Source organism: Heloderma suspectum, chromosome 3, assembly GCF_057233095.1.
Source record: "Heloderma suspectum isolate Gila_16-S chromosome 3, 16-S_ref, whole genome shotgun sequence".
Taxonomy (NCBI): Eukaryota; Metazoa; Chordata; class Lepidosauria; order Squamata; family Helodermatidae; genus Heloderma; species Heloderma suspectum.
In genome coordinates this window covers 299,699,621-299,718,776 of record NC_139460.1, presented here as the reverse complement: position 1 = coordinate 299,718,776, position 19,156 = coordinate 299,699,621, and the positions used below count along the sequence as shown (strand labels likewise).

At 45.7% G+C, this 19,156-nt stretch overlaps 1 protein-coding gene across 1 annotated transcript in view; it reads left to right on the top strand.

The window, feature by feature from the left end:
• The first annotated feature begins 371 nt into the window (after nucleotides 1-371).
• PPM1L (protein phosphatase, Mg2+/Mn2+ dependent 1L) overlaps nucleotides 372-19,156 on the top strand; it is a 254,980-nt gene continuing 236,195 nt past the window's right edge. Inside the window, exons 1-2 of the mRNA XM_084847408.1 lie at nucleotides 372-428; nucleotides 1,730-2,476. Coding sequence (XP_084703534.1) covers nucleotides 2,078-2,476 — 399 coding nt within the window. The 5' untranslated portion in view covers nucleotides 372-428; nucleotides 1,730-2,077. The remainder of the gene's footprint in view (nucleotides 429-1,729; nucleotides 2,477-19,156) is intronic.

Below are 19,156 nucleotides of genomic sequence, written 5' to 3'. Positions count from 1 at the left end.
AAATGTTTATATATCCCACATCTCCTACTGTTGATCCCGTCTTAGAAAAGAATGAAAAAGATAAAAGGCTCAGAACAACACCACGGTGACAAACGACAACCCCACCTTGCACGTTGAAAAGAATTAAAAACATCCTTGGCGTAGCCATACGCGACGCAACCCAGCCGACTTCCACTAAAACCCTCCCAAATATACTGGCAGAGGGCGCGCGAGAGCAAAGCCTGTTTTTGGAGACTACTACAGGTCCCAGAAACCATTGGCGCAGGGACCCTGCCAATCATCGGAGAACGCCGCGGCGCTTGGGCTCCCGGGATTTGTAGGCAACGGCAGCCCGGAGAGGCGGCGCGGGCGGCAGTCGAGCCCAGCCCAGTGGGAGGGGCAGGCGCAAGAGAAAAGGGGAGACAGGTACCTCGCGGGCGGCCCTGCAGGTGACAGCAGCCGGGGGATGGGGCGTGAGGGCGGCGGCGGGATGAGGGCCTCCTGCAGCGAAGTGGAGGCCCGGGGGAGGGAGGCGTGCGTGTGCAATGCGAGCCGCGAGGAGTAGAGGGGAACTGGCCGGCCGGCCCTGGATTGCAGCCGTGCGCCTTTTGCAGCAATGAGGGAGAGGCACGAGGCGCGCTTGCTTGCCTTCCCGGTGAGCCTCGGGAGCATGTGAATCTCTGCACCAGTTGCAGCAGCAGCGACACAGGAGCCGGTGGGGGGCTGCTTAAAGGAAGCACATCCCCCCCCCCTTTATCCCCACCCCCACCCTTCCAGGCGTCCCAAGGTACGCGTTGGTGCCCCTCCTGTGGCCTGCAAACGCGAGCCGGTGCCAAACGCGGGCAGATCTGTCCCCTGAATGGGGTGCCCGTAAAAAGTTTCAAAGGTCCGTGAAAGGGGTAAAGGGAGGAGAAAGAGACGGGCTGCAGGGGGCCAAGGAAGGGCGATGACTGGTCCTAGTGAATGCCAATACGACTTTGGAAGGAAAAGGCCGCATGGCTTGGGCAGCTTTGGTGCAAGTCCTATGCCCAGGATTTCCAGGGGTTCATTTCCTACCAGGTTGGCCCTGTTTTAAAGTCCTGTTCCTTATTTTAAAGGCATATTTCTTATTGCGGATTGCTGTCGTGATTTATTTATTTAACCGCCCCCCCCCCCACTTTCTCGTATAGTGCCCAGCTGTCATCGCACGTCTGCCCATTGAAAGCGATTGGGGTTCCTCCCCTTTTTGATTTCTCCTGCTTTCCTTTGGGCGGCTGTCCGTCCCTTGGGCTCCTGCTTCAGCCCATGTGCATTAACACTGAGTGCCGATTGCAGCTAGTGCGCCTTCCGCCTAGAGCCCACGCTAGTATTTCCTTGTCCCTTGTTTCGCAGTGGGCGTTCATTCACCTTGTGGCGTTTTGGGGGGCTTTGGTACTTTCTGATCTCTCTGCCCCCGAACCCTGTGCTAGCAACTGTTCCGGGCTGTAGCTGGAGAAAGTGTTGTGGTTGGAGTTGCATTAGCAGGGTATGAATTGATCGACTGCCCTACTTCAGAGGCAGCTGGGAGCGAGCGTCCGGAAAACAGCAGCAAAGGGAAGGAGAAGACGGTGTGTGTTCGCTTGCACATACGCTGTTTCCTTCTCACCTCCGTCCTGGCTGTATAAGGCTTGTAACAAGAGCGCTTTGCAGTCGCGCTCAGAGGCTGCCGGGTCTCTGGCTGCTGGCTTTGTAGCACTAGTCCACTCATGTGCCGTTGCTTGCTGTTTTGCAGCTCATCTTCTTCAGCGGTCCGTCTGGGAGCTGCATGCTTGTCGGAAGTGCCAGGAGCCGGGAGAGGAGGCAGATAAGCTTGCCCTTGGTTGCACAGGAGCATGTGCTGAGCTCGACAACTTGACATCAGAGCTGCCCCAGCCATCTGTGACTTGAGCTCTCCAAAGCAGTGGTACACAGAGAGGAGGAGGAGGCAGCCTTAGCAATAGCAGATAACCCTGCCCTCAGTGGGTTTGTATTACGAGAGCATGCACTGATTTGCTGCCTTGTCTTTAGACCCATCCCAACCATCAGGGTGTGCGGTGCATGGTGTGTGGAGGGGGGTGGGGATCCACTGTCTCTGTAATAAATGATAGAGGATACAATGACTTTGCTCTCTCTTCTGGGTCGAATCATGCGTTACTTCTTGCTAAGACCAGAGACACTCTTCTTGCTATGCATCAGCCTAGCCCTGTGGAGCTACTTCTTTCATACGGATGAAGTGAAAACCATTGTCAAGTCCAGCAGGGATGCTGTGAAGATGGTGAAGGGCAAAGTGGCAGAGATCATGCAGAATGACCGGCTCGGGGGTCTGGATGTGCTGGATGCCGAGTTCTCCAAGACCTGGGAGTTTAAGAACCACAATGTGGCTGTGTACTCGATCCAAGGCCGGAGAGACCACATGGAGGACAGGTTTGAAGTGATCACCGACCTGGTGAACAAGACCCATCCTTCCATATTTGGGATATTTGATGGGCACGGAGGAGAGGCAAGTTTCATTTTGAGTGACGGGGCTTCGCTATAACTTCATTTATTTATTTCAATGTTCGGTTGTTTGAGGGGGTATGAGTGCATTGTTTTTAAATTGGTAACCAAGTTGGTTTTTGTTGTTAACATTGTCAGATTGGGTAGAAGCTATTTAAAGGGTGGCGCTGGAGAAAGAGGACAAAACCTAGTTCTCTGTCTATTAAGAACTGCATACAGGGCAATAATAATATGCACGCAAACTTGTTTGGAGTAAGCTCTTATGCCCAAACTGTGTGGGCTTAGATGATGTTATCTGCTGAGTGAATTCAGCGGATACTGTAATGGTTAGTTAAAGGGTAACTTTATTGAAATGAAGCACATCTTTATTGCAAGGAAAGAAAGAAAACGGGGAATAGAAAGAAAAAAGAAGGGTTAACAGGAGATCCCTAATATTTCTGGCTAAAGAACCTAACTGACAAACTTTCTTATCATACCAAGGAATTATCACTCTGCATTCTTGTGTTGTCCCACTATTGTTATTTTTTTTTCCAGCCATAGAAGTTCCTTCCTTATTTACACTGCTTTTTGCAGCCTTTCTACTTGGTGAGACAGGGTGTTTGTCGTGGACAGCAGCACACATCCCATGTGCATCGCCCTCCTTCTTTGTAACACATGGAAAGGTTGTTGTAGCGTTTTACAGTTAGGGGAGGGAGAGGCAGAAAGAAGGCAGGTTAGCTGCTGATCTGTTATTGGTCTTGGGTTAGCCAGCAATACCATAGGGGTGGGGGAGGGTTTTTTTTTCTTTTGTTTGGATATGAAGAGTTACTGGGAAGTGGTGGTGGTGAGGAGGCATCATGCTAAAGTTAAAAGAAATATTTCGCACCAGCTGAATCACTTGGCATGTGTTTGTTTTCATTTGCTCCCGTGTTATGATCCGAGGGTCTTTGGGTTTCCTGCAGCTGTTCTGGCAACTCAGGACTTGCCAGGAAAGCTCTGGCTGCGATCAGGCACAAACTGAGCCCCCCAGGAAGAGCAGCTGTTCCTATTACTCCTGATATGCTGTACCTCTTGGTATCGTTCTGTGCGCTAGTCACATACAGTGAAATGGCCTCTAGCAGGCTAGTCCTGTGCATGCATGCCTATTCAGAAGCTAGTCCTATTTGAGTTCAGTTGGGCTCACACCCCAGTAAGTTTGTATGGGATTGCAGCTCAAATCTTTAGGAATGATAGGACTGGAAAATCAACATGCCTGTAGCATTACTGGGTGTAAAAAATCAAGTAAATTTCAAATGACCTTATTGTTTTAGGTCAACTTTTGTTAGGTGATCTAATATTTGGTTGAGATAGATTTCTTGCTTTGTTTTTTCAAAGAAAGAAAGTAGGAACATGGCATTGTACGCTGCTCAGAATCCTAAATTCTCCTCTAGACCCCACTTTTGAAACAAATTGGAGCTGTGTAAGGGCACAATAGCATTCTTGTGCAGCTCCCATTTGTTTTGGTGGATCTTGCTCCAGAGAAACTCCTGGGGGTTAGTGCCCGTAGTTAATATGTATAAACCTCAAGTGCCCTTTGATAACCCATTCTTCTCCTCCCTTTCCCCCCTCCCATTTCTGAGCTGTGTTGTGATCTTTTTGTGTACGTTGCACTAAACCCCAGATTTGTGGCAGAAATATAACTTGGCAAAATGTTTTGTTCTTTCCAGTGTGTCTATAGCCTTTCTCCCTCTCCCCATTCTCTAGCCAAGCCACATCTGGAGTGGTGTGTGAGTTCTCTTTTTAAAGCATGATGAAGCCTTTTGTAGATAGAAGCATAATGCTAGCACTTAACCTTCAGCTCATCATATAGCAATTATTGTTTTGTTGTATCAGGTGATAACTTTGCTTTCAGGGCTAAACCAAAATGGTTAATGCTGAATATATTTGATCTAGGAAACTGTTATTTAAAAGTATTTATGTAAGGCTGCATGAAGAATAGCAAAGTACATGCATTACATACATATGTTATTATTATAGATAGCTGCCGATGCTGAACAAACTCCTGGAGACCACATAACTTGGATGAATTACCCCTTAACCGATTTCTTGTATTCAGAATCAGCTTGGTTAAAGAGTAAGGAAGATATGAGGGTTTCCATCCTTTTAACACAAGCGTATCTTTATGGTTTTCAGTACAGAGTGCTGAACTAGGTATTGGTAATTAGTCCTAAGGTGCTTCCAGGTGGAGGGTTCCTAGTGCTAGCAGTCAGGAGGCTTTGTGCAGCTCTTCCATCTTTTTCCTACATTAAGGAAAAAGACAAGAAGTAAGAAACACAGCAGGGTGTGAGTAGAAGACAACACAGGAGGGCCACAAACTGAAGGTAAACTGCTACTTTGTAGCAGCTGATTTTCCCTCAGAGCGCACAACAATGGATTTTAGCCTACAGAATGACTCTGTTAGGGTATTCTGAAAGGTGTGCTGGCCTTCCCACTAGTCTCTGATGTGATAACAGCATTTGTGCAGATCGTCACTGCACCTCTGTAACATTACTTTACGTTGATGAGCATCCTGAGTGTTGCCTTCAGCAGTGTGGGAGTAGTAAATGCAGGCTGTGTCCTGTGCCATTCAGAAACGTTGGAGCTCTGTGGCCATGTGGGAGAGTAGTTCACACTGCTTTTCCTTCCTATCTCAGGCATTGCCCTTCCTGAGAACTGGAGTGAAGCTGGCATGGGAAAGAACCATGGCATTTACTCTTACTGACTTCTGACTTGATCAAACTGAGAAAATAGGAGTCATGCTGAGTGGCTCTCATGCACTAAAGTTAACATGGCCCTCACCTCTTTGCCTCAGCCATCCTGTTCAGTTCCATCAGGAAGAATTGTGGGGTGTGGGAACATAGGAAGCTTGCCTTATATTGGCCTGGTTCATACATAACAATAAGCCATTGTGGGTGAATTTCTCCGCAGGGCTTCTTGTGGTGGCAGCTGCCATTCTGAATATTTGAGCCATGGTGGGAGTGTGCTGTAGCTTGTAACGACACGCTACAGCGTGCTCCCACCACGGCCCGAATACACAGACCTGGCGAGGGTGGATTTTGGGGGATTTTGGCAACTCACTCAGAACCCATGGGCTGTTTTAGGATTGCTAGGTGGCTTGTAAGCCACTCCAACAACCCACCCTCACCATGTTCTCACATAATTAGAAGTCATGGTGTGCCCGACCCTGAATATTCATAATGGCAGCCGCTACTGCAGTGAGAAACTCCACAGGGAAATTCATTCATGGTGGCTTCTCGTTACATGTGAACCGGGCCTTTGAGTCAGACCCTTGGCCCATCTGGCCCAATACTGCTGACACAGACTGGCAATGGCTTTCCAGGGTTTCAGGCAGGATTCTTTCCTACCCTACTTGGAGATGCTGGGAATTGAACCTGGCGCCTTCTGCATGCAAAGCAGTTGCTCTACCACTGAGCTGTGGCCCCTCCCCAAATTCTCTAGTGAATTTATGCAATGGTACAAAGTACAACCAGGGAAACTTGGCCTTACCGATACGATCTGCACACAGTTCTGTTGAAGAATATGTTGATCCTTGCCTTTGCAGTTTAATGTTTGCTAGAGTAACAACATGACCATGACTGATTCCAGGTGTCAGTACAGGTAATGTGATTGCAGGTGTTTCAGTTTAGGGCCAGAAAGCAGGGAATAGTCAGTGGTACAAATTCTGTTGTTTTACTCCGTGTACACTATCTAAAATCAGATAAGCAAGTCATTGGGTAATAGACCTTTAACATCTAGAGGTCTGTATCTACTTTTTGCTTTTGGAGCTGCTGGAACTCCACTTTGAGGAATAGTGTAGGATTTTCATTAAAAATAAGTTTGTATCTTTGAAGTCATTAATGAAACCTCTCCAGGTCGTTCATAAAGTGAGGATGGAGTCCTACACATGTTTAGACAGAAAAAAGTACTGCAACTCCCAGCATTCCCTAGTCAGCATGGCTGGGTGAGGAATGCTAGGAGTTGTAGGACTTTTTTGTGTCTAAACATGCACAGGATTGTGCTCTAAGTTTTTTAAGTATGTAACCTGAGTATCCCTTATTTACTTTTCAAATAAAAATATTTTAGTAGCTCGTCTTATGAGACCAGTGTTCTCCTAAGTGCTTTAGACAGACATAAGTGGTTTTTCTGTCTTCAGGTCCACTCATAAAAGAAACAAATGTTTGCGTAAAAGCCAGTAAGTGGTGTTAACAGAGCATGAGGTACCTGGTATGTGTGGCCAACATTTTAAATGCTTCAGTTTGTATGAGAGTTACTTTGTACATACATACTTTATTTGTATGGTCTGGGGAAGAAAATATATTTAGGGCGCAATCCTATGCATGTTTAGACAGAGAAAAGGCCTACATTTCCCAGCATTCCCCAGCCAGCATGGCTGGCTGAGGAATGCTGGGAGTTATAGGCCTTTTCTCTGTCTAAACATGCATAGGATTGCACCCTTAATCTTCTTGGTCATTGTTCAATGAATTCTTGGGTATTTTCCAAATGCCTGAATAGGGGGAGGGGGAATGTATAAAATGAGACTTAAGAACTAGTTCGAGTAGTGTACCCTTGTATGTTGCAAAGCTTATAAGACTAATTTCTACTTTACTGGCTACTCTGCTGGTTTTTCTGGTCTTTAAAGGACAAGTAAATGACAATACGACTTTTTGACTGACTTGTTTAAACATATGCATGGAAAGACACATTTGCTATTTGGAGGAAAACAAGGATGTTTAAGCTACAAGTACCTTGATTATTTTTCCCTTGTTTATTTAGCCTAGTTCATTCAATTTTAGGCCTAGAGATCATAAATCATCAGCCAATTGAGAGTAATTGGTAACACTGACTTTTAAATAAATGATTGGTGAAGGCGTGGTCCTCCTCTAATATGGAGGATATCATACACAGCAATGACAAAAAGGTGTATCTGTCAAAGTTCCTTTTTTGCTCTCTAGTGTTCAGATGTCCTGGATGCTGTTACAACCATAAACCCCATAATCCACCCACCTACATATCCACCTACCTACCTGATCTCTTCTACACAGCTGTTAAAGGTACCATACAAATATACTGTATTTCAGCCTTCCCCAGCCTGGTGCCCTACAGATGTATTTGACTAGAACTCCCATCATTCCTCATCATTGGTTATGGTGGCTATGGAAGTTGCAGTCCAACAACATCTCGAGGGCAACGTGTTCCCTACCCCTGATTTAGAACAGCCTTCCCCAACTGGTGTGCTCCAGAAGTTTTGGGCTACTACTCCCATCAGCCCTAGCCAGCATGAACAACGGTTAGGAATCCGGGAGTTGTAGTTCGACCCATCTGAAGGGCACTAGGTTGGGGAAGCATGTTGTAAATCGAGGAGGGAGCATGTGGCCCTCTGGTTGTTGTTGTACTGCAACTAGAAGGTCCCTGTTCCATCTAGAAGGTCCTTGTTCCATCTAGAAGGTCCTTGTTCGATCAGAACAAAGAGCCATCTAGCCAGTATCCTGTTTCTCACAGCTACCAAGCAGATGCCTCTGGGAAGCCCACAAGCAGAACTTGGAAGGGTTGGGTCTAGGATGTGCCTCCAGTGGACCAAAGGGCTCCGTTCACGGAAGGTGGCTCCCCACAATTCCCCACCACCACACACAGAGACACACACAGCTCACCCCATTCAGAGGATAATTTCCCAGAATTTCAGGGAAAACGTTTTTTCTTCCTCGTCTCTTCACATTTTAGTGTCCAACCTTTATTTTAAATGTCAGTCCAACCAGCCCGCCTCCACCCCTTCCATTTGCCTCAAAATGTCTTAGAAAATTGAGGTGGAATTGGTGGTTTGGTTCCACATTCAGGTAGAATTGACAGTTTTCGGGGAGGGGGTGGGGTGGGGAATGTCAGTGTGATCTCCGAGCTTCAGTTGAGTAGGGATTTTGATGCTCGTGGAAGGATGTGGAACACAGAAGGCTTTGTGGTTTAACTTGTAAAATTCAAGGAATGGACATCATGGGAAATTGTGTTTTAGCAAGCAAGGAAGTTTCCCCTGAAGCTGGGTATTGATTTATTTATTACATTTCTATACCACCTAATAGCTGAAGGGTGAGGTGAGGGAAGAGATGGAAATGTTTGAGCTTGTCTTTCATTCCTGCTCCCAACAAACCATGGTAATTAGTAACAAGGGACACTCTATCTTTCCTAACTCCTCTCTGTTCATTTGTTTGTTTTTTGTCTGTTACATTCTATTAGCTACAGTTTATATAGTTTTGTACCTTTTTATGTATTTTGCTTCTCATTTTTAGCAAGACATTACTTATTTGGAGGCTAGGTTCTTCCCACACTGAAAAGTTGAAGGATTAGAAGGATTTCATTTTTGCTTGATAAGCTCATAACCCCCTTTTAAATATACAGTCAAAGCTCAAATACAAACAAGATTTCATGGATCTTAGTGCTCTTTTTCTGTTTATAGAACTTTTCTTCAGTCTTGGATGGGAAATACGTACATTGCATTAGGGCTGGTATAAATATTTGTCATTAAGATCATACTTGTAATACAGTTCTCCAGTCTCCATTGCTAAGATCTAGACTAGTGGCCAGAGAGCAAACATGAATCATTTTAATTGATGAACCAAGTATTTTAAGGTTGAATTACAAACCAGAATCAAAGCACTCCCTCTTTAGTAGTGCAAATCAGGCCATATTTCATTTAAAGCTGCCTTTCCCAACTTGGCACCCTCTAAATGTGTTGGACTACCACCCCAGACAATACGGCCAGTGGATTGGAGAAGACTAATTTAGGGGACAATCCAGCATACTCCAGCCAGCCATGCTGGCTGGAGTATACTGGGAGTTGTAGGACTTTTTCTGTCTAAACATGCGTAGGATTGCATCCTAAGGGAGCAATCCTATGTGGATTGATAGTTGCCTCCGACCCTGGGGGTGACCGCCTATCCAGTGCAGGGTGGGAGGAATGGTGAGGAGCAGATCTCCTTCTCGCTCCCCCCACCCTGCTTTCATGGTTAGACAGCCAATTTTGGCTGTCTAGCCATGGGACCTCGGAGCGCAGGATGTGGCAGCCGGACGACACATAGGATGTGTTGTACTGGCATTTCTGACCTCCCTGCCCTGGGTCGCACCCCCCGGGAACACCCGGTTTTGGCCACTCTGCACTGCTCTTCTGAGCGTGGGGCCGATCCACACTGCCTATGAGGCGGCACTGGAGGGGGTAGGAGTCAGTTCTCCGGGAACCGGCCTCAGAGTGCGGGCTCCTATCCTATAGCCATGTAGCCGCTGACTAGCGACCTTAGGATTGCACCCTTAAAGACTTAAGACTGATGCCTGCATCTTAATTGGACCATAAATTGACATACATCTGTATGATTGAAAAAGTATTTGATTATTGTCGTTTACAGATCCTGAATGGCAGGAGATTCAGGGCGGAGAAAAGGAAGTACCACTTCACACAGCACTCAATTTAATGTATGGAACTTTCTGTCACATGTATGTATGTATTTAATTTCTATACTGCCCAATAGCTGAAGCTCTCTGGGCGGTTCACAAAAATTAAAACCACAAAGTGCAGCAGAAAACAATATAAAATATGAACGCTTAAAGCCACACTATAACAGTACAACCAGAATAAAACCTAGCAGCAATGCAGAGATTTAAAATACAGATGTAAAACACCAAAGCTAAAAGACTAGGAAGCTAAAATGCTAAAATATTGGGAGAAAAAAAAGGTCTTCACCTGGAGCCATAAGGAGTACAGTGTAGTGATGGCTGCTTGTTAAAAGCGTATTAAACAGATGAATGGTGGAAAAGATGATCAGTGATTACTAGTCATGGTGCAACTGGATATATGCAACTGTCAGGTTCAGTGGCCATTTGCCTCTGGGACCTGTTGCCTTTGGGTTAGATCCAGATTTAGGTGCATGCAACTGGGCTGGTGGAAGCAGACTTCTCTGCCACCACCTCCCTTTGGAAACCTCTCCAGCCTTTTGAAAATGCTATATAGAGGTTCAGGGGACCCTACTGAATGGGATGAGCTGGTCCATTGGAGGCGCATCCTAGATCCAATCCTCCATGCTTTTCTTGTGGGCTCCCCAAAGACATCTGCCAAGCAGATGTAGATGGACTGATGTTAGTATAAAGCAGCTTTGTGTGTTTGCATGAGGACTGGCATTGTTCCTGCATTTTTATTTTTTGAAAAGGTGAGTTCTCATGATTCGAATGAGCATTTTGGTCACCTAGCAAAAAGTACTTAGTTGCCGGGTGACTTACTTTTTTGCATGCCCGAGGAAGTACAGCAGGATTTAATTATCATTTATTTTTATTGATTTATTGAAATTTATTTTTAGGCTGCCTTTAAGGGTGAAACCCTCCCAAGGTGCCATACATAATAAAAGAAGCATAATACAAGACATTTCAAGAAAAAGATACATAATATTCTGATTGCAAATACACAGTTCCATAGACAATTCATTCCAAGAAGGCAGCGCAAGGAGAAAGCGCGCACGCGAGAGAAGCTAGATTGAACAAAGCTGCCAACTTTTGAGTAGTGAGGTTCAAGGCTGATTGGATGATGGAATAAAATATGGTGGGGAGGAGGATGCATAATAATTTTTCTTAGTGTTAACTTTTTAATGAACTTTAGGAAGAAAGCTGGGTGGCAGCATGGAGCATCCATCTCATTGTTGATGATACAAATTGATTACGATGCTGAAACATGGCTGGTTCTCATCATCTCCGACCTTGTCTGATTCACAGCTGTGTGAGCAGCTGACAGTTTCCAGCCAGACAATCAAAGTACGTGTTTTAACTGCTAAGCCACAGCACAATTATCTTTTGCACATCATACAGGCAAACCTCAAGGCTCCCTAGGAGAAATGCACATCTATTTCCATTTATTCCAAAGTTCAGATGTTCCCTTTTCCTTTGCACATTTTCAAGTTGTCATAAATATTGGCAAATACTTTCTTTCCCCTTTTTTCTGTTTTGTAATCGCCTTTGGGATAAACATTAATTATATTATGCTTCCGTTTTTAATAGCAAAGACTGTTGTGCAAGACTGGATTCTTTCAACCAATAACATTTGGTTTAGTCAATCTCTGCTTTTCCATTCCCTAGCAGTTATAAAACTGCTGCAGGGCACTCAACATTTCTTCTGATAAGGAGAAGTGCGTGGCCCACAATGTATTGCTGCATCCGTCACATTAAGGACGAGAAAATAAGTACTTGCATTTAAACAAGTATTTGGGCATATGCAGGTGGTCTAGACTAGATAATGGCAAACTTAAATTGCCTAAGCAAAGTCCTGTATATGTTTACTCAGAAGTAAGTGCCATTGCATTAAATAGGGCTTACTCCCAGGTAAGTGGATATAGGATCGTAGCTTAAGTTTGCTTCCTGCCCCCAAATACATTGCAGATTTAGTGGTTTTGGATAAAACATGAATGCAAGGCTCTGTGTATTGCTGACATAAAATAAGTGCCTTAGAACATGCATGAATTGAACATGGGTTAATGTCAGGGTTGTTTCTGAGCACAGGGAGTGGGATAGCGGTTCAAATTCTGAAGGAGAACTGCCAGACACAGAGGAGGTGTTTTCCCAGGTTGGTCCAGACATGACTGGGCCAGCTTCTCAAGTTACAAACGCCCAGCTGGCTGAGGATGAGAGTTCCTCTCCACACACCCCTGTGAGAGACAGCAAACAGAAGGAGGCAGGGTGTGGAGAATCTGATCTAATAGACGCCAGACACAGAGCAAAGAGGGAAAAGGCAGGGGCAGAGCTTAGATGGTTTACCCGATTGGCCTTGCGTGAGAAGCTGCGCTCAGAGACCTCATGAGAGAGAGGGTCCTCCCCCCGCTTAAGTTAGGCTAGTGAGCCCACCTTCCTCTTCAATGTGTGTGGGGAATCTCCCTCAATCCAGCTGTTCCCTGGAAACCCCCCCCCCCATTCACCCAAGGGTCTTCTGAGATAACTAACAGGAGGTTTGATAATGAACTGGATGTGGAAATACAAAGCTGAGCAGAGAGGAGAACCAACTCTGTGCATGTTTACTCAGAAGTAAGTCTTACTGAGTTCAATGCAACTTACTCCTACACATGTCAGCACCCCACTTGCTCCCAGCACAGCTTTGTATTTCCACATCCAGCTCATTATCAAACCTCCTGTTAGTTATCTCAGAAGACCCTTGGGTGAATGGAGGGGGGGGAGTTTCCAGGGAACAGCTGGATTGAGGGAGATTATACACACACACACACACACACACACACACAAAGAATATAGTTCTTCATATTCTCTGGTATGTTTATTCCTCATTTTGTCCATTCCCTGAGCATGTGCAGAGTGTGCTTTTTATTCAAACAAAGAGAAGGTTGCTGATCTTTCCCTTCATGCTGCATTTGTACAAGCGTGACTGCTTCAGAAAGAACTTTCCATTATACTGTCTCTTTTTCTTCATGAGTTTCATAACAGAAGTATGACGTAGTGGTTAGAGTCCAGCCCAAAGTCACCCAGGGAGATAACTAACAGGTTTGATAATGAGCTGGATGTGGAAATACAAAGCTGAGCTGGGGGCAAGTGGGGCGCTGACACGTGTAGGAGTAAGTCGCATTGAACTCAAAACTTACTTCTGAGTAGACATGCACAGAGTTGGTTCTCCTCTCCATTTTAGCCTCACAACGTCAACAACAACGCTGGCTGTGGAAATAGAAAGCCTAGCAGGGGGAATAATACTTCGTGCAGGGCTTCAGACCAGCATGGTCGTTTTAAAAGGTTTTTTCTTTCTTTCAAACAGTGTTGCTTTAAACAAAGAGTGCATAGCTCAGGCACACCTAGGGCAGCCTTGTTTTGGGAAGCCCCTAGGAGGAGGAAGTGTTTTGGCTGAAAGTAATTACCGCACGTCTCAGGGCAGGGGAAAAAATACGTAAATATCTACGAAAAATAGCCTTTCTTACGGAAGTTATGCAGACTCACGGAGATGGCTGGGCACCGGAATTATGGCTGTCAGTACGGATTTATCTTCATAATTCTCGGAGCGGAAAAAAAAGAGGAGAATTCTGGGGGCTTGCAAATGATGGTACGGAGTACTGGCCGCAAACTGCAGAAGTCAAGCGGCACGGACACAATTCATACATCCCTAGTTCCGTGTGTGCTTTATGTATGTAAGCTGCTGAAAATAGCTCTATCTGAAGTCAGTTCTCCATGGGCCAGAATGTCCACACCAGCTGGCCAGGGTAATGTGCATGATTCCCTCTTACCATAATGTTCAAACTGAGCTCTACCGCTGTGTTATCGGTATGTGGGAACTCCTTACCTCACAATTCCAAATTTCATCCTTGGATTGAAAAGGGGATGGATATGTGTAGCAAAGGTGACTGTTTACTGCATTGTTTACTGCATTGACTTTCGTTCCTGCAAATTAACGTTTGACCAGAACCTAAGAATTTTATTATTTATAGCCCTTCCTTTAAAAAACAAACAAAAAGAAACGCGTGCTGAAGTTGCTGCTTGATGGGGGAATTTCATAAAACTGTCAGAAATATGGCTTAGCTTCCCTTTTATTTTGTGACCATAAAACATATGCTGTGGAATTTATTAGCACTGTGTTCTTCCTTGTTAAAAGGCTAAATAATCCTTTGTTGGAGGTAGAGAGTGGTGGATTTGCATAGCAGTTGCTGTAATGGGCTGCCTTTCATTCAGAGCCATGCTGTGCCTTGTATTTCCACTACCAAGTGCCAATATCTTTGCACACCTTCTCTAGCTTTTTCAGAGCTGTCTATTTGAAGGATTTCGCAGGTGCTCCCTCCTGCTGACTCTGGAGTTGCTGGCATAGGCCTGTGTGCATCTTGGCTTGGGATTCAACTGTATTGTCTTGCTGTCCATCTGCCTGATTTTTAGGGCCAGCATGCTGAGAAGTCTTACTTTGACTTTGTAAGCCAACATGGGGATGTTTTTAAGCTTATAAGTATATATACAGAGTTGGACCATTGGCCTATGAAGTTCAGTGTTTCCTTCTCTGATTGGCAGTATATCAAGGCATAGGAAGCTGTCATAGGTGAGCCAGGGAATTGGAGCCAAAGGAGGTAAGGAATGCACAAAAAACACCAGACCCAGGAAGACCTTTTTGCTCGGGCAAAGTCACAGCCTGAACAGGAAGCCTGTTATAGTCATTCCTGTCCTGGAAGAATGCCAGTGGACAGCCTGGTGGACAGAAGTTCTTCCAAGCTCCAGTTCTCATCGCTCCACTACACAGGGCAGATTGTGGGAGGACAGCGTGCATGACCCAATGGCCTGTTCCATGCCTTAAACCCAGTTCTGTGTATATCCAAATCAGGTCTGTGTGTGAATATTTTGAAAGAACTGGTAACTTTCTTCAAGGCTAATTACTCTTTCTAGGGTGATTCAGCAGTCTCTCACTTTTTTACTAGAAGGTGTGTAGAGTTCTTCCAGTAACTGCAACAGTATTAGTCCTCTGTGTATTCTTAGTGTGAATAAAAACAAATTGTTTTACAATCTGGAATGTGGGAAGGAAAAGTGAAATGTATTGAGACTGTAATTTCCAGAGATTCTTCCCTAGTCTGGGAATCCTGGTTCCCCCACGGCCTTGTTAAATTAAGGGCCAATCCCATAACTGCAAAGAGCTTGCTTACAAAAAAGTACTGCAAATCCACATTTGCGGCCTGTGTTAGTGAAACTGTGCAGCTACACTTGGGTAGGTTGTGTGTGGGATGACCACTTCTTGTGAGAGGTTCACCATGCACCAGTTGGACACCAAGCTGAATTTGCAGCTGTATTGATAGGGTTCCCCAAACACTTGGAAAACAGAAAAAACTGTAAGGTTAGAGAATGTTGGCCTTGGTACAGCAAGTTTCTAATCAAACTGCCAATCAGCACTGGTAGAGGCTTTCCCATTTTCAACTGTTGTCAAGGCTCAGATAGCTTATCTGAAGGAACCTCTGAAAAGAATCGTAGTCAGGGAGTTCTAGTCATAAAAGTCAGCTGTCCAGAAGAAAGATGAAGCAAGTGTAAGCACTGAGTGTGCTCTCTCTCTCTCTCTCTCTCTGTGTGTTAAGAATGGAAAGAACACCAAAATTTGTCTTTTGGGCAGACCATCCTGTGATATTTAATCTGTCAGAAACTTATGCTCCTAGTCTTCCCTGATCCGGCGTGTTTCCAGGCAGTGGAGGCAGCTTCACACCTTGGATAGCTCCTTTAGAGTTCTTGACTGGTTCTGACTGAAACCCGGAGCAGATTCATCACCCCACTGACATCAGAGCCACCAGCTTCCACTGTTTCCAGGGGTTTTGGACTGTAACTCTTATCAGCCCCAGCCAGCATAGCCAATTGTTGGGGGTGATAGTAATTATAGTCCAAAACATCTGGAGGCCAGCAGTTTGGGGAAGGCTAGATTAAACAGCATCCTATGCTAGGCATACGACTGTGCTCTACTTATCATTGCACCATTGAAACCATGCTATTTTTTCCTCTTGCTGCAGCAGTTTGTCAGTTCCGCCCTGCACTGGGGATGCCAGGTTGTTCTAATTACTGTGCCACCACAGACAGCAGAGTCATGCCCCAATGCTGGGACAAGAGGAGTAGTTGTGCCCTTGAACAAATGCTGGGAACCTTACATTAACTCGTTTTAAGTACTACTGCCTTGGGGAGTTTCTTGATGCACTGCAATTTTTCCCCCCTTTTGTTTCATTGCTTACTATACTTACCATAGGCCTAGTGAGAACGACCTTGCATGACCAAAGCAAAACAGAGCAGTTGGCACGGATTTGATTAATGAACGTACCATGCTTTTTGTGCTAAGAACTTTATAGGGTATAGGACTTCTGGGTGGTGTTTGAAACTGATGATTGGATGAAAGGCATGCAATGTATTTCAGGAAATACAGGTCAGAAAAGGAGGGGGGCGCTCATTAGATTGGAGAGCCAAAAAAAATGAAGCTGTAGGGCAGCCTTCCCCAACCAGGTGCCTTTGAGATGTGTTGGACTACAACTCCTATCATTCCCAGCCAGCATGGCCATCGGTCATGATCCATACTGACTGGTAGTGGTTCTCCAGGGTTTCAGATGTGAGTCTTTCCCCTACCTGGTGATGCCAGGACTTGAGACTGGGGCTTTCCTACATGCAGAGCATCTGTGCTGCCACTAAGCTACAGCCCTTTCCCTGTGCAGCGCTTCCAAACTGAGCTTTTTCCATTAATTTTTTGGGGGGTCTTAAACTATGAGCAACCCCCCTTGCTGTCAGGCTTCCCTTGGCCCCCTCCTTCCTCAAACACTCACAAACAACACAAAAGAGAGGCTTCAGTCTCACCTCTTTAATTCATTATTTACAGGTTCATTACAGATGCAAATCCTCCAAGACTCTCTAGCTACAAAGGAATGTCTCCGGGGGATTCAAATGGAATAAATGAAATGAATAAATGATTTGAATAAATCAAATTGCCCGCAGTTTGAAAGGGCGGCTGTCTGACTAGGCTAACTTAGGGCAGGAGGTCCCGCCCTTTGTCTGCTGCTCCCCAGCATAGCCTCTCACGCATCGCTAAATGGTGCGAATGTCTAAGCTCTGCCCCTGATGTTTCCCTCTTAGCTCTGTGCTGCCACCTCACGTCTCTTAGGCCACAGTCCTCAAGCCCCTCCTCCTCCTGCTCACTGCTTCTCACAGAGCGGGGCAAGGAGGAAGCTTCATGCCCGGCCATCTGGGAGTTGGTAACCTGAGAAGCACGCCTGTCCATATCTGAACTGGCTGTGAAAAACCTCCCCCAGTTCTGGCCGCTCCTCTTCTGAATCTGATCTGCTAACCATCTCCCTGCGCTCAGAATCAATCCTGACGCTTACTTATTATTGAGAGAGCCTTTGTGACTTCTTTTAAAGCAGGGGTGGGCAACTTAAGGGGGACCAGTTTTGTCCCCTGGACACCCCCCCCCCAAAACACAAGCTGCACTCCTGCTGCTGTGCCACCGAATTCAGTGGCAAACTGCTACAGAGTGGTAAAAGGCCAATTTTAGCTTGTTCTCACTTGAAATGTGATCTTTTTACTGCTTTGTAGTGGTTTGACACTAAAAGGTGGGGTCAAGTCTGTGATTTTTTGCTGTTGCCACTGAATTTTGGTGACGTGGGGCGGTGGGGACTGTATGTGGCCCAGGAGGCATGTGTTGTCTAGTCTTCTTTTACTGGCTTTGCAGAGACTGTGGCCATGAGAGGTCACCGTGGCTTATCTGGGAGCGGTGTTGGCCATGAGGAGCATATGTGGGTATTTGCCCTTCTGTATTTGAGTAAGAGCTCAGTGTGACAGTGGCTGATCCTGTCTTTGGGCTTTTACTCCAAGGCCATTTTTTTCTAGGAATAATTGTCTGACCTCTCACCCCAAACAAGTACAAAGAGCATGAAAGTCAATGTGGTGCAATGGTTAAGAGACCCAGGTTCAAACCCCACCCAGCCATAAGCTTGGGCCAGTCACCAACTCTCAGCCTAACCTACCTTGCAGGGTGGCTGTGAGAATAAAATGTGGGTGAGGCTCATGTAGCCACCTCAAGCTTCTTGGAGGAAGACGAGATACAAATGAGGTGACGTAAATAAATATGGTACTATAAAAGAACTACCAGCAGCGATGTATCACTTGGCAAAGAAGTGTTGAGAACACTTTTAGCTTTTGTGTGAGTGACTAAAGCCTGGAGTTTCCAGTATGGAGCCCATAGACACTAGTATGCCCATGGACACTTTCCTTGGTCCCTGCCTGGCTCCCTGCCCCTCCTGATTTTTATTTTATTTAAGGTATTTTGTAATAATTATTTTTTGAATTATTATTTTTAACTGGGAGACTGGCATGCTGCAAAGAGAAGTGCTGCCCTCCAGCACCACCTTTATTGGGGTTCAAAAGAGTGATTTTGTGTTTTCGTGCTCAGACCTCAGCTCTGCCTTGTTGTACTTAGGTTCTTGGGCAAGTTACTTTTCCTTTAGTGTCACCAGTTTGCCATCTGGGAAATAAGTGTTGCAACCGGCCATGCTCACCATGGCGGCCATTATTATGTGTTGCAAGCCCCCTCCATTGCAGCCATTTTGTGAGAGTACCCATGACACTATCTTGAAATTCCAAATGTATCCACTGACCCTTGGGTCAGTGCTTGGAGATTGATTCTAATTTTCTTTATAAGCTGAATTAGTTAAATAACAATCCTATGCCCCCTAGACTGCTGGAGGGTCCATAGGATTGTTTGGTTTCTGGGTTCCGAGGTTGGAAACAGGGTCCTGACCTTGGAGCCCAGAAACCACGCTCCCCCCCTCCCCCTCGGAACCAGGATGGTTCTGGCTATGGCTCCGCACTTGGAAACAGAGCACAGAGACAGGGAAAAGAGGGTGGTCCTGGGGTCAGGGAGAGGAGATTGGGGAAGCTGTGTCACTCAGCTGCTTATGCTTGCCCCAGCCTCCTTCCTTCCCTCTCAGAAGCCCCATGGCTAAATGGGCAAAATCATCCATCTAGTGAAAACGCAGGGCGGCCCAAGCACTGAAGTGAGGGTCTCTTCCATGCTCTGGCCACCCTGCATTAGATACTTGGAAGCCTCTGACTTCGGAGGCTGCTGACTATCTCCATAGGATTGCACCTGTAATAGAACTATGACATATGACATAGTCATATGTCATATGACATAGTCATATGACATAGTCATCTATTATATGACTATAATAGAACTGTAACAGAACTA